Source organism: Myodes glareolus, chromosome 5 (assembly GCF_982192425.1).
Source record: "Myodes glareolus chromosome 5, mMyoGla1.1, whole genome shotgun sequence".
In the NCBI taxonomy this organism is placed as follows: domain Eukaryota; kingdom Metazoa; phylum Chordata; class Mammalia; order Rodentia; family Cricetidae; genus Myodes; species Myodes glareolus.
Genome location: NC_142030.1, coordinates 30481072 through 30496948, shown reverse-complemented (window position 1 = coordinate 30496948; position 15877 = coordinate 30481072). Strand labels below are relative to the sequence as shown.

The 15877-nt window shown below is 39.6% G+C and overlaps 1 protein-coding gene across 1 annotated transcript in view; it reads left to right on the top strand.

The window, feature by feature from the left end:
• Window positions 1-15877, top strand: part of Dnah12 (dynein axonemal heavy chain 12) — a 162664-nt gene that overhangs the window by 88471 nt on the left and 58316 nt on the right. Inside the window, 6 exon segments of the mRNA XM_087906207.1 lie at window positions 1942-2241; window positions 2984-3162; window positions 4387-4579; window positions 6942-7103; window positions 10819-11013; window positions 14447-14580. Of these exon segments, the coding sequence (XP_087762333.1) occupies window positions 1942-2241; window positions 2984-3162; window positions 4387-4579; window positions 6942-7103; window positions 10819-11013; window positions 14447-14580 (1163 nt within the window).

The following is a 15877-nucleotide window of genomic DNA, read 5'->3' as shown; positions in this document are numbered from 1 at the left end:
GGAATTTGCTCATAACCAGTACCTACCACATCATAATCATTTTCTTGATGGTTAGGTTCCCACTGTGGTATTTGTTAAATTTTCTTTTTTCTGTCTTCCTTCTTGTTCTTCATACTTTTTTATTTTTATTTATTCTTCTCTCATACAATACATCCCAATCGCAGTCTTCCCTCCCTCCACTCCTCCCAGCCTCCCCACCTCTGCTCTGCCTGAGATTCACAACTCCCCCTTTTCCTTCGGAAATAAAGCAGGCCTCCCAGGATACCAACCGAACACTGCATAACAAAGTGCAGTAAGACTAGGCACAAACCCTCATATCAAGCTGGGTAAAGTAACCCAGTAGGAGGAAAAGGGTCCCAAGAGCAAGTAAGAGTCACAGATACCCCCACTCACATTGTTAGGAGTCCTGCAAGCTAACGACCATATCATATATACAGAAGACCTAGTGTAGACCCATGCAGGCTCTGTGATTGCCACTTCAGTCTCTGTAAGGCCCTGTGAGCCCCGCTTAGTTGATTCTGTGTGATGTATTCTACTGGTGTCCTCAACCTCTCTGTCCCCTGCAATCTTCTCTCCCCGTTCTGTGGGATTCCCTGAGCTCTGCCTAAAGTTTGACTATAAATCTCTGCATCTGCTTCCATCAGCTGCTGGAGGAAGCCTCTTTGATGGCAATTAGGCTAGGGACTGACCTGGTCTTATGGGTGTAATTTTTTAAGAAAATAAATGTGAGCATCTTCTATACACATTGCTTTTATTCAGACCACATACATTTCGGTGAAAACTTAGAGCATGCAAGGATGGGAATAAAATACTTATGCCCATGTGGTCAAAGAATACCTCCTGATTCAGGGTGTGTTATCTGCCCTTACTCATAGGCCAGAACCAACCTCATCTCAAGTGTTAACAGGGAAAATAATGCACTCAAAGGTAATTTAGTAATAATCTCACCAAACTAAACTGTCTGGATGCTTAATAAACAGAGGTCTGGGTACAGTTATATCTTTGAAGGGCATGCCTACGGTGACTTACTTCCTCCCACTAGGCCACACCTTGTAGTTTCTTCCGTCTCCTGATAATGCAGTGTGCTATGAACCCATTTAGGTCAGAGCGCAGGATATAATCTCTTCCCAAAATCCGTCTTCTGCCATTCAAGCCTTTAACACGAGAGCCTTTGGTGGGAGCATTTCAGATTCAAACCATGACTAAGTGGAAGATTTATTCTGATATAGGAAAGTGCTTTGTTTGTATAATACAGTATCTAAAATGTTACTTGGAGTAAGTGGGCCTTGGCCATGTAGAAGAGTTTTTTTTTTTCTTCTCATTGAAGCATTAGAGATCTACCATGATAAACTACAAACATATGCAAATGAAAAATAGTCTTGTCGTTCTTTTTTGTCAGGATATATTAAAAGATTAATTAACCTTTTTAAAGAGAATTAACTTTTCTGTGATGAATACATCATTCAGGAAAAATATACTTTGTTCCTATATTTTGCCATTAAGATAAAAGGTGAATAAGAGGAGTCTAATGGGAAGGAAGGGAGAGAATTGATAGATTTAAAGTCATTGCTAATCTCAAAGACATTATTTCTTCTTTATTTGGGGTGCTTTAGGATGAGTTACCTGATTTGAATTTCTATTGTAATTTTAAACTGCTTAATAACTTCCAGATTGCTTGTAAGTGAAACAATGACAGTGAATAGGAACTAAAGTGAGATTAAACGGAACCCAAGCTGAGGTGCTATTGAGTTCACTCAGCTTCATAGTCCCTGGTTGAGTGCTATAGATCAAAATGAACATATACCCCATGCTAGGTTCAATGTTTACATGCTTTCCAAAGTGATGTAATCTAATAGGATAAATGAAATATTATTTATACTATTTTAAGGCTCTTAATTATAGGTATTTCATTTTTGAATTGCTGCATTTTTTCCTCCACAGATATATAAGCAATCTATGGAGAATCTTTTGCCCACTCCTGCAAAGTCTCATTATACTTTCAATCTGCGTGATTTCTCACGTGTCATCCGGGGCTGCTTGCTCATTGAGAGAGATGCTGTAGAGAGCAGGCACACTATGATCCGCCTGTTTGTGCATGAGGTTCTCCGCGTGTTTTATGATCGCCTCATTAATGATGATGATCGAAAATGGCTCTTCAATTTAATTAAAATTGTTATCAAGGACCACTTTAAGGAGTCATTTGATATTGTCTTTTCTCATCTGCGAAAAGAGAGTGCTTTCGTAAGTATATTTAGCAATCAAAAGCATGTCAAGTTAAAATGAGATTTCGTGAGTAATTTTAATGAACTTATCTTACAAAAATGTACTTGCTTTTTATTGTACACATTCTTTTACTTTTTCTTGTGGGTAGGAGTTTATTTTTATGTTAGTCCGTAGAAGAATGTATGCGGTATAGAGGTTATTTGGAGTTATTTAGGTATTTAGGTTATTCTATAATGGCTGTTAATGAGAATGTACAGAGTGCATAGCATGGTACCAACTCATATACTATTCTTAGCAAAGCAAGTCGGAAAAGATGGCTTTCCAGTCTACAGAGAAAGCACCTGAAGAGATGGGTCAGCAGTTAAGAGCACTGGCTGCTCTTGTAGAGGACCTGGGTGATTCCTACCACCTTCATGGCAGTGCACAGCCACAAACATTCCCAGCCCCAGGAGCTCTGACGACCACTTCTGGCCTCTTCAGGCATTAGCACACACACAACACAATTAGATACAAACCAACAAAAATCTCATAAAATAAAAACAAATAAATCTTTTTATTCCCAGTCTATAGAAAAAGCAACATTTTCTAGTTGCTAAATTTATCATTTTATATGTTAATTTTAGACAAACATTGTTTGCTATCTTAATATTTAAAGTAATTAGCTAGCAATCAACCCATGGCATAAATAAAACCATTTATATTTTTTAGTAAATTTATTTTGTAATTTAACTTTTATAACTTTATGATTTATACTCTATAGGTAACTGAAGAAGACATAAGAAATCTCATGTTTGGGGATTATATGAATCCTGATCTTGAAGGAGATGATCGTATATATGTTGAAATTCCAAGTATTCAGCAGTTTAATGATGTTGTTGACCAGTGCCTAGATGAGTATAATCAAACTCACAAAAGCAGAATGAATCTTGTTGTGTTTAGGTACCTACATTTTATTTATTTTTCTATTATTTTATTTTTTAAAACAATGTTCTTTATTTTACATACCAATTCCAGTTCCCTCTCCCTCCCCTCTTCCCACTCTCTCCACCTTTCCTCCTACCCTACCCCCTCCACCCCTCGGAAAGGGTGAGGCCGCCCATGGGAAGTCAACAAAGTCTGTCTCATCACTTGAGGCAAGACCAAGGCCCTCCCTGCTTTATCTAGGCTGAGCAAGGTATCCCTCCGTAGGAAATGGGGTCCAAAAAGCCATCAAGAAACTAGGTACCTGTGTTTTACATTTATGTATGCGTTTGAAGCTTTTATTTATAAATTTTCATGAAATATTTTAAAGATATAGTAAATACCTGTCACATATATTGCAATATAAAGTACAAGTAATTTATTAAGTTGCCTGTTTCAGCCAACACTTCCCTTAATCTATATTAATAAAAAGAAACTCGTGACTTTTTTCAGACAGAATATGAAGTTCAGAGGACACCCTCCGGGTATCAGTGCTCACCTTCCCACCTTGTTAAAACAGGACCTCTTTGCCTCTATGTAAGCCAGGCTAGCTGGCCTAATGGACGTCTAGGATTCTCAGATCTGCACCTCCATTTCCTGGAGATGTGCTAGGATCACAAATGCTTATTAGATCCAGCTGAAACATGATTAATAAAAACTCAGAGACAGATATTGGGGTCCAGCCTGAGACCAGAAAAGCAAAGTAGTCAGCCCTTAGCTCTTACCTCTACCTCAGTCCAAATTGATAATCCTGCCTCCAGGAATCCCAGACTGAGACTGAGAGTGGTCTTCTCCTGTTTTATAATTCTCTCTAGTTCTGGGATTAAAGGCATGCACCACTACCGCCTGGTTTCTATGGCAAGCTAGTGTAGCTACTGGGATTAAAGGTGTGTGTCATTGCTGCCTGGTCTGTTAGGCTGGCCAGTGTGACTGTTTCACTTTTTGATCTTCAGGCAAGCTTCATTTATTAAAATACAAATGAAATGCCACTACATCCAGCTGCTATGTGAGTTCTGGAGATTTGAACTTAGGTCATTAGGCTTTTGGGGCAAGAACTTCCCCAATCCCAGTTCCTGAATGTTTTAGTTTTTCAGTAAATTTTGTATATATTTACTGTGCAACATGATATTATCAACTATGTATGATAAAATGGTAAGTAAAGGTACATGCGAATTGCTATGGAAAACAACTTATTTTTGGTAGGTATGTTTTGGAACATTTATCAAGAATATGCCGCATTCTAAAGCAGTCTGGTGGAAATGCGTTGCTAATTGGGCTTGGAGGAAGTGGTCGGCAATCATTAACTCGTCTGGCTACATCTATGGCAAAAATGCAGATTTTCCAACCAGAAATTTCTAAGAGTTATGGTATGAATGAGTGGAGAGAGGATATGAAGGTAAAATTATGAAGATATCCAGTGTGAAAATGACTAGTAAAAGGGGACTCGGCCTGTGTATCTGTGCATATTTGTATATTATTACAGTATTACTATAATACTACATAGTTATGGTAATACTGCTCTATCCATTAGGTGACTGCCATGAGCGCATTACTTACGTAATCTCATTCCATTGGTACAGCCCTGAGTACGGCAGGTATAGATGTCTCTATGTTTCACTGCTGACACTGAAGCTAAGGGAAATTATAGATAGCAGAACAAAGACTTTCTAATGCAAGCTATCACAGTTGCCCTGCCCCTGTCTTTATCCTGGTTTGGGAGGACTTATTTCACAGGGATATATGATTCCCATATCCAAAACAAATCTCACAACAGTCATCCCAGCTTATGGCACTTAGTCTTTCTTCTCCCTCTTCTGGGATGTTTCCTGAGCCGAGCGGGAAGGGAGTGACGCGGACTCTCTGTCTGAGGCCAAACACTGCGCTCACTTATTCTCTGCGCCTTTTTTTTTTAATAAAAATTTATTTATTTATTATGCATACAATATTCTGTCTGTGTGCATGCCTGCTGGCCAGAAGAGGGCACCAGACCTCATTACAGATGGTTGTGAGCCACCATGTGGTTGCTGGGAATTGAACTCAGGACCTTTGGAAGAGCAGGCAATGCTCTTAACCTCTGAGCCATCTCTCCAGCCCTCTCTGTGTCTTTACTAGTTGTGAGTCTATGTTAATGACCACCCACTATAATGAGAAAATTCTCTAAAGAGGGGTGAGAGACTAATCTGTGGGTAGAAAGGTAAGTATTTAGAAGCAGTTTAATACTGCCTTTGTTAGTTTCTGTTGCTCTGAAAAAAAAAAAACACCATGAGCAAAAGCAAGTTGGGGAGGAAAAGTTTATTTGGTTGACAATTCAGTAGCACAGTTCATCATCAAAGGATGTCAGGACAGGAACTCAAACAGGCAGGAACCTGGAGGTAGGAGCTGATGCAGAGGCTGTAGAGGGGTGCTGCTTACTGGCTTGCTCAGCCTGCTTTCTTATAGAACCCAGGACCACCAGCCTAGGGATGACAGCATCCACCATGGGCTGGGCCCTCCTGCATTGATCACTAATTAAGAAAATGCCCTATAGGATTGCCTACAGCCTGACCTCTCAATTGAGGTTCCCTCCTCTTAGAGGACTTTAGTTTATATCAAGTTGACATAAAACTATCCAGCACAAATGTTACATCTAAACATTTATCAAAAAAATAACATTAGTTTGTTATTCCTCTAGAGAAAATCACCGCCCCCAACCAAAGACTTTTGGGCAAGTTTACAAGTACCACACATGAGCTTTCTCCTGTGGACCAGGCCTTACACCAATCAAACCTGTTGTTTTCCCTACATCGTAATGTCCATGCCACTGTTTGACCGTTGGATATTGTAGTTCCCTGGGTTCACAGTCCGGTAGGACTGCTGACCCTTCCTCTTTCCTTTCCTGCCTGCTCCACACCTTTCAGTCAGTAGTAGGGCTTGCCACCGAGGACTCCCTTGCCACTCCCTTGCCTGTGTTGCCTTTGTTTTTGGTTTTTGTTTGTTTGTTTGTTTGTTTTGAAGGGAGGATTTTTGGGAAGCCCCTGCCCAACAGCTCCAAAGGTGGTAACCTACACCAGAGACTATACTTTTCATTTGATAATTTATGGCTTCTGGGAGGAGCTTTATCATATCACTTAATTTTAATTCTGGCTGTACCTGTAATCTCCTAAGAAGTTCTTGAAATTTTAGCAGTCAGTTTTAACAGATCTCTGCAAATCAGGTCCACCAGACCACTAAGTCTATTTCATTTGGGAATTTTGCTTGTGATTGGCCAAAAACAATGGGGGAAAAATAGCTCAAGCTAACTTAAGCAAAAGAGGAAGTTATCTGTTTATATTATATAAGTGTTCAGAGTTGGATAGTAATTTAACTAGTAATGATACAATTTAAGGACCCAGTTTAGACATTTCTCTATACCCCCTGGAAGTATTCATTTGTCTCACTTTTCCAGCTGGTTCAGTCCATGAGGCAACACAGTTGATCCAAGTATTCATATTATTGGTCTTTGTAAGCATCCTTTTCAGTACAAGAGCCATATTTTTAAGTCCAACTCAATCATTAAAGTAATAGGCCATTCTTAATCACATGCCTCTTACCAACTGTTATGTCTAGGAGCTTCAGGAAGCTAAGTGGCTTGTATTGTCTACCTACAGTATAGGAGAAATGGAGTTGCTGACTGACAGCCCCACTAGACTCAAACCCTTAAACTCAAGCCTAAAAGGAAGGGGAAAGCAAAACCTACACAATCCACTGCATTCTGCTGATAAGTACCTTTTTGCTTTAAGACCTTGTTAAGAAATGTAGGCATGAAGGGCCAGAAGACAGTCTTTCTGATCACAGACACTCAGATTAAAGAGGAAGCTTTCCTAGAAGATATTGACAGTGTGCTCAATACTGGTGAGGTTCCTAACATCTTTGCAGCAGATGAGAAGCAAGAAGTAATGGAGGTAAGCGTGTTGGGAAGAATCCTGCTCTCAGCACTTTGCTGTGTTCTTCAGGATACACATAACTTACACAATTAAGCAATTAGATAAATATAGCTTATACAATTTAAAGTATATTGTTTAATGTGTCATTTTAGTAAAGTTAAAATCTAGCATTGTAAGTCAGAAATTATTCTATAATTATTATCTTCATAAAATAACATTTGTTTTATATGTTACTTAGCATGCTTATGGTTGATTAGAGTTTAATATCATCTCTTAAGCTGGTGAGATGGTGTAGCTGGGTGTGGTGGTATAGATCTTTAATGCCAGTACTCAGGAGACTGAAGCAGAAGGATCATGATTTTAGTGCCAGCTTGATCTATAGTTTGAGATGCTGTCTCAAAAGCAAAACAAAGACGTAAACAAAAGACACAGGAAAAAGGAAACATGACTAATATCTACCTTGATTAGTTGTATGACTTTCTGCTGCTGTCCGGTATAATTTAAAAATTGTGTTTTTTTCAGTTCATATATATATATATATATATATATATATATATGTATATGTATATGAATAATACATGTGAAAATCAGGTTTTGTGATCTAAAGGACAAGATACAACTGTATAGCACCTACTACTGTCAACTGTCAGACACTTTGATCCCCATTTCTAAGACTTATTCCTTTTACATTGACTATATTTACTTTTATCCATGAAATTTATTACTTATATCTGGATGTTTCCTCCTGGATTGAAATGGAGTCAGCCTGGTAGTCTAAGCCCTCTGCTTTTGCCTTCTATGAAATAGGAGCACAGGCAGCAGTATGTAAGGGACTCAAACAAAACAAGCACTTAACGTGGTGTTTAACACTTAGAAACCCTTCAGTAACCCTTGGTATGTTTATTAGTTTGTGGCCTGGGTTGAAAAGAAAAAAATGCTTTTGCTTTTTTCTGAGCAATACTAGTGATGTCATCAGAACAACTCCTGAATGATGATATTCCCAAATAATAGGAAGACCTCATTCTTCATAGCCCCAAACAAAGAATAGTTACCTGTGGGGAGTGAGATATAGTCAGAGTTTTCCTGCTCTGACTGCCTGCTTCCAAATAACCAACATGGAGACTTAATATTAATTACAAATGCTAGGTCAATAGCTCAGAATTGTTACGACCTAACTCTTACATTTTAAATTAACCCATATTCCTTATTTGTGCTCTACCACATGGAGATACCTTTATTAGCATGGTAAGTTCATCTCCTGCTTCCTCAGTGTCTGTTCATGATTTCAGACTCTGCCCTTCTTCTTCCCAGGATTCTCTCTGGATCAGACTGTCTTGACCAATCTCTTTCTGCCCAGCTATCAGCCAATCAGCCTTTTTAGTAACAATAAGAGCAATATATATTTTCAGTGTACAAATATTGTTCCACAGCATTTTCCCCTTTTTGTCTAATTAAAAGGAAGGTTTTGACTTTAACATAGTAAAACTATATACAACAAAAACAGTTATCAAGTATTTACAGTGTATAAATATTGTTTAATGGCAGTAAGACTTCTTTATCTTTACCTGACTTTACTGCTTACTTTAGCTGTCAACTGTTATTACTGTTATTTTTTATTAAACTTTTCTCTACTTCATTATTTTTAATTTGTATATTTTATACACACTTTTAAAATGTTTTATTTTTATTTATTTGTATGTGATTGTGTGCCAGTACCTACCTCAGATCCCCTGAAACTGAAGTTACAGGCAATTGTGAGCCACCAGACACAGATACTGGGAACTGAACCCTGGTCCTCCAGAAGAGCAGTGAGTGCTCTGTTAAGCACTGAGGCATCTCTCTATCTCCTGCATACATTTTTGTGATGAGAACTTTCTGTGTTGCTGGGGTTTGGACACAAGTACCTGGGCCCAAGTAGTCTTCCTGGTTGAGCCATCTGAATAGTTGGTGCACCAGATGTGCAACACACCCAGCTTACATCTGCCTTTTTTTTCTTGAAACTGGGTCTCATTACTGTAGCTCTGGCTGGTCTCCTCAGCTTATTAAGTGATAGGAATAAAGGTATGCCCCAGTGCATCCAGTCTACATACTTTTAAAAAATATTTTCTTTATTCTTTAACAGTTTCATACAAGTACACAACGTATCTGAATCATGTCCATTCATTAATTCCCTTCTCCCTCCTCAGACCCCTCACATACCTCGTGATATTTTTTGTTGTTGTTGTTGTTTAAATAATTTTTAAACAACAATTATTACCATTTTACCTCGTGATATTTTTTTTTGTTGTTGTTGTTTAAATAACTCAGTGAATCCAATTAGTGCTACCAGCATGTACCTGGGTGTGGGCCCATACACTGGGGCAGAGGCAGCCTCCAGTGGCCATGCCCCTGGATAGAATTAACTCTCCCTTCTCCAGTAGACGTCAGTTGCCAGTAGCACAGGTATAGGTGAAGACTAGCCACTTCATCCATGCTGGAATGTTGACTGACTATTTTGTGCAGGTAATTACAGTTTCCATGAGTTCACAAGTGCGACTCATGGCCAGAAGACAGCATCTCACAGCACCTCCCCCCTCTCCTCTCTCCACATTCTTTTCACCTTTTCCTCTATGATGTTCTCTGAGCCCTGGGGTGTGGGTAGGGGAATATGATAGAGATGGCCTATTTAGGTCTGTGGACTCCACAGTATTTTAACCAGGCATGAGTTTCTGCATTAACCACGGCCCACTGCAAAAAGAAGCTTCGCTAATCAAGGATGAGAACAGCACTGGTTGATAAAATAAATTTTTAGAAGGTAGTTTGACGACACGTCCATTTAGCAGAGCAACAGTAGCAGGCTTTCCCTTAGGCCTAAGGAACTCCTGATCCATGGAGTTTGACCAAGTTAACAGTCCCAGGCATAAATTCTCTCCTGTGGAGCAGGCCTCACATCCAATCAGAAAGCGATTAGTTCCCCATAACAGCCATGCTGTTCTTAAACCAGTGGGCATACCTTACCTCTAGACTACGTATCTTTAAAGTTAACACAAGGGAATCATATTTTGTGTATTCTTACATGACTTAGTTTTTGTTTATTTTGCTAGTGTTACCATAGCGCATGCACAATACCTCTTTTGTTTTCCCTGTTTTCGTATACGTGCACACTAACAGCTTTCTTATGACGTGGTGATTTGCTTGCCACCCCCTGGCCTTTACCTCCCTCCACATAGGCTTCCTTCTGCTTTAGATTTAAGTTCCACGTGTGAGAGAGAACGTTCAGTATTTGTCATTTTGTCCTTCCCTTCCCAGCATCCTCTCATTCTCCTCACCCTTTCTTCAGACTCTTTTCTCCACGTTTCTACTGTACATTGTGTGGATCACACACACACACACATACACACACATGCTAGATTTTGCTTGTAAGAGAAAGCATGCTTTCAATGCTTGTCTTTCTGAGTCTGGCTTTTCTTTGTTGTTTAAAGGTTATGTAAAGTCTAGTGTGAAAGTGAGAAGGATGTTTTGTGAGTTTAGCCAGTTTCTTACTGATGGACATTATATTAGTTTTCATTATTCCTCTAAAAAGATGTTGCATTTAGGCCTATATGTAATCTTGATGAGTTTTTTGGATTATCTTTACCAGGTAAATTCTTGACAGACATTTGTTTTTAAACATCCAATGGTATGAAAATAAGAATTTAAAGGCAGTGATACACCTCCTATCCTAATATCTGATCTCCTGGCTTCTGCTCTGCAGGGGGTCCGTCCGGTGGCTCAGGCTGGCAATAAGCACGACGAGCTCAGCCCCTTGGCCCTGTTTGCTTTCTTTGTGAACCGCTGCAAAGACAACCTTCACGTCGTCGTGGCCTTCAGCCCCATAGGAGACGCCTTTCGCAACCGGCTAAGACAGTTCCCGTCCCTCATCAATTGCTGTACTATTGATTGGTTTCAGGTTTGTTTCGTTTTGTTTCGAGGGAGTAGAGTTGCTAATTCTGAAAATTTTTACCAAAGTCATATTTAAGCTGGATTAGCACTCAGCAAGTGTTTATTGATAAGTTACTGTAATGATGGGCATAGCACTTAGCACCAGGAGCGGATAAGACTATGAGACAGTTCATAGTCTGTACTAGAAAGCATAAAAGCAATAGTTACAAAGAAGAGAGAATGATGAGGATCTGCAAAGTGTGGACTGGTGAAAACAGTGAATTTTTGAAGTATAGAAATTAACCAGTTGCATAGAAGGGTAGATTTGGAACCATAGGACAGTGTCTGTGTGTGTGTATGTGTGCATGTGTGTATGTGTGTATGTGTGTGTTTAACATAATATATAAGAATGCATATATGTTGTATATTGTATGTGATGTGATTAATCCAGATTTCCATTATAATTTTATGTTTTTGCATTTTAAATTTTAATTGTTTTATTTCTATTTTTTTTAAACTTTTTTAAAAAATATTTATTTATTATGTATACAATAGTCTGTCTGTGTGTATACCCGCAGGCCAGAAGAGGGCACCAGACCCCATTATGAGATGGTTGTGAGCCACCATGTGGTTGCTGGGAATTGAACTCAGGACCTTTGGAAGAACAGGCAATACTCTTAACCTCTGAGCCATCTCTCCAGCCCCCTATTTCTATTTTTTTAGAAAAGAAAATAAGCTATCTTTTTTCATTTTACATACCAAGCCCAGTTCCCATTTTCTCCCTTCCTCCCATTCTCTTCACCTTTCCCCCCACCTCACTCCCCATCCACTCCTCAGAGAGGGTAAGGCACATTGCTCTGAGGAAGGACCAAGGCCCTCCCTAGGCTGAGCAAGGTATCCATCCAAAGAGAATGGGTTCCAAAAAGCCAGTATAAGCAGTAGGGATAAATCCTGGTGCCACTGCCAGTGGCCCTGCAGTCTGCCCCAGTCATACAACTGTTACACATTCAGAAAGTCTAGTTTGGGCCTATGCTGGTTCTTGCCATTTGAGGATTGAGGAGTGTATGTGTGTGTGTGTGTGTTTACTCCTGTGGAGCAGGCCTCCAATCTAGTGAAACAGTGGTAGAGAACCTCACCCCTGCACCAGTAGCACATCTTGCTCTAGACTACTATGCTTTTTAATTAATTGATTATTTTTATTTCAGTTTATTTTATGCATATGGGTATTTTGCCTGCACGTATGCCTGTGCACCAATCATGCCCAGAAAGGCCAAAAGAGGGCATCCGTTCTCTAGAACTGGAGTTAAAGATTATTGTGAGTGCCATGTGAGTACTGGGTCCTCCAGGAGAGCAGCTAGTGTTCTTCACTTCCTATAGCCCAATTCCTATAGCCCCCATATTTTAAAATTTAATACAAAGAAAAGTGTGTGTGTGTGTGTGTGTGTGTGTGTGTGTGTGTGTGTGTGTGTGGACAGGTGGGGGAGTATGAATGGATTTGGTTCCCGTGATTATGGAGCCTTACAGTTATCAAGATCTTCAGTCCACAAGCTAGCTGCAGGTTTTAAAGAGTCAGTGATACAGTTCTAGTATGAAGGCCATGAGGCTCAACACTTCAAAGATCTCCTGTTTTACTTCTTTTCTGAGCCAACAATAAAACCAATGTGACAGCCCGAGGGCAGTCAGAGAGGAGAATTTCCTCCTTATTTGGAAGAAGGGCAACATTTTTCTTTGGTTCAGGACTTCTAATTGAAAGAGGTCTACTGACACTAGGGTAGTGGGTTGTGCCTCTAATCCCAGCACTCAGGAGGCAGAGGCAGGCAGGCAGGCAAATCTCTGAGTTCAAGGCCAGCCTGGTATACAGAGTAAGTTCCAGAACAGCCAGGGCCACAAAGAGAAACCCTGTCCTAAGAAACATAAACCATACCCAGACTTTTCTGTCCTGCTCAGCAGTTCCCAAATAACTGATGTGAAGACTTAATTATAAATGTTTGACCAATATCTCAGGCTTATTACTAGCTAACTCTTTCATTTAAATTAACCCATCTCCATTAATCTACATTCTGCCACATGGCATTACCTCTCTTTCATCTTGCATCCTGTTTCCTCTCCGTGTCTCGCTTGCGACTCCTCTAGCTCCGCCCTTCTTCCCAGCGTCCTTAGTCTGGTTTTCCTGCCTAACCTTATCCTGTCCAGCTACTGCCAGTCAGCTTCTTTATTAAACCAAGTTCAGCCTTATTTACACAGTGTGCAGAAGGAATATTCCACAGCAACAAACAAAACAAACAACAAAAAATACCTTAAAATGTGCACTGCTCTAAAAGGAAAAACTTTTCAAGCATCTTGTTGAAAGTGAATGAAAGGAAATCAGGAAAATATTCTAATAAAAACATAAAGAAGCAAAACCTGTTTAATTAAACATGTGAAATATTTGTTGCAAAGTATTGTTTTAGGCACTGAAGATCCAGCAGAGATAAAAAGGAAGTGCTTGCCTCCGTGGGTTTTGTAATTCTGTGAAGGGTTGGACAGAAACTTGTAGTAGACAAATGAGTAGATGGAACGTGAGGTATTAGTACGTTCTGGGGACAGCTCATCACAGGAGGCTGAATAATAACAGGGAGAGAAGATGGTTCTAGAAAGAGTGCTCCAGGAACACTGTAGGTTACTTTGGGGTATAAATATGAAGGAAGTGAGAAAGTGAGCCATATGAAGGTCTGAGAAAGCAGGTCAGAGGAAAAAGAAAGAGAAAGGCCTGGAGCGAGATCACAGTCGGCACAGTTCAGGATAAAGCAGAAGAAAGCACTTCACCGATGTGGAAGACTAGCTAAGGAGAACATTTGGGTAGAAGAAAATAAAAACTTCAGCTTGGGAGGGATTATGAGGGACTTCTAATGACAGAAATCCAAATTAAAGAGGGTTTTTCACTCTGTTCTCATATGGGAAAAGGAACTAATTAATATTGAGTAGAAAGCATCTTCTACAATTGACATGCTAAAATTGAGATGCCTAACAGGTATCCAAGTAGAGAAGAGGTGAAAGTGACATAAGTATGTTCTTAACATGTAACGTGTCATCAATCCTTTATCGTGCTAGTCTTATTCTCACCGTCATGTATAAAGAAATCTAAAAAATATTGGAACCTCAGTCTACTTAATTCTCTTTTCCTCATTAAATTTTCAACTTCATATTCCTAAGCTCTTCTTCTATATGAAGTCACTATTTACGTTGCTGGATTGAGACTGCTCATCTTTTTTAAAATAATTCATTTATTTTTCTTTTATGTGCTCTGATATTTTGCCTATATGTGTGTCTGTGTGAGGGTGTAACACCTTGGAGCTGCAGACAGTTGTGAGCTATCATATAGGTGCTAGGAATTGAGCCTGGGTTCACTGGAAGAACAACCAGTGCTCCTAACCGCTGGAGACTGCTCATCTTTCATAAATTTTTCTTCTCCTTCTTTCCAGCCATGGCCTGAAGATGCTCTTGAGCGTGTGGCTGTGAATTTCTTAGAAACCCTGGAGCTGACTGAGGTTGAGCGGCAAGAGATAGTCCCGATCTGTAAACACTTCCACACTTCCATTATGGTCCTCTCAGAAAGGTCAGTAATAATGATGCTGGAAATATGCAAATGCCTTGCATTTTCCACCAAAGTGCGACATTTTAATATTTATTTCATTGTCTTCTAATGTTTCTGGTTATGTAATTAGTTGAAACTCTCAACTAGCAAGTAATAGAAAAGAAGAATGTATTATGAAAGTCCACGAACGTCTGTCTCACAAAGATCTGAAAAACAGCCAAAAGTTAGAATCTGTGGAAAACGTACAACTGTTTTTCTCTGGTGTGCATCACCGCTTGCCTCTGGCCTTTCCTTGCTTTCTCTTTGACTGTGTTTGGAGCAAGCTGCCTGCCTCTTGGCTTCTGAGCAAATTTCTTGCAGTTTTAGCTGGAGGAAGAAGCTAGCCAAATATTTCTATCTTCCTGCTCCAACTTTATCCCCAAATGTGATTATCATTATGTCTCATACCCAGCCCTGATCTGATCAACAGTGGTTGGTGTGGCAGATTTCTTAGGTAAAACACTGTTGCTGAGACACTGGGCGAAAATTCCTGAGAAGGTGAGTTAACTGAATGGTGGGGAGAGGGTAGATACCTCAGTGTATATGTCCTAACTATTGATCCCTACGTCCTTGCTTCCTAGAGGCGTGAACTTACATGCTCTTGTGTTGACCATCTAGAGTCTGTTATCCAGTATGAGTGACTTGGAATGTGGTACCAAGAAGTGTGCTGTAGGTCTGCATCCCATGTTTATCCCCTGAAATATCACATATATACCGCGTATCTATGAGAAACTGAATTACTTCTCTTGGGTTTTGAGAATGGGTTGGGCCCTGAGAGTGTAACTTATAATTGTCTGGAGTTTGCTTCTCTGAGGAAGCAGAGCAGCAGCAGTGGTGTAAAGAGCAAGAGGAGATGTAGAACTAACTAGGAAGCTGTTTAGAGCAGGCGTGTGTTAGAAGCAGTAATACAGAAGAGTTCCTTTAAGGTATATGTATCTCACGTGTATGGCCTTGTACATTCAGTCAACATGTAACATGCAGTGTAACTCATGCTGGTCTCTTTTGCAGTACCCTTTCTGGACGCTTGCCTATCTCACACAATGGTTTGAGTGTCTTACCTTGTCTAACAAGGTAGAGCCTCCTGGTGTAGGACACATAGAAAAATAAAAACTATATTTTTTTTGTTGTAGTTCACCTTTTATAGACAACTTTGTTGGTTGATTTATTCTTTTTTAAATGTGTCATCATTCTTTGATTTTTTTAAAGATAAGGACTTTGAATATGGTTATATAGATTTCTGGAGTTTAGTGAAGTTAAAAGACTTAGCATGTTCCTCATA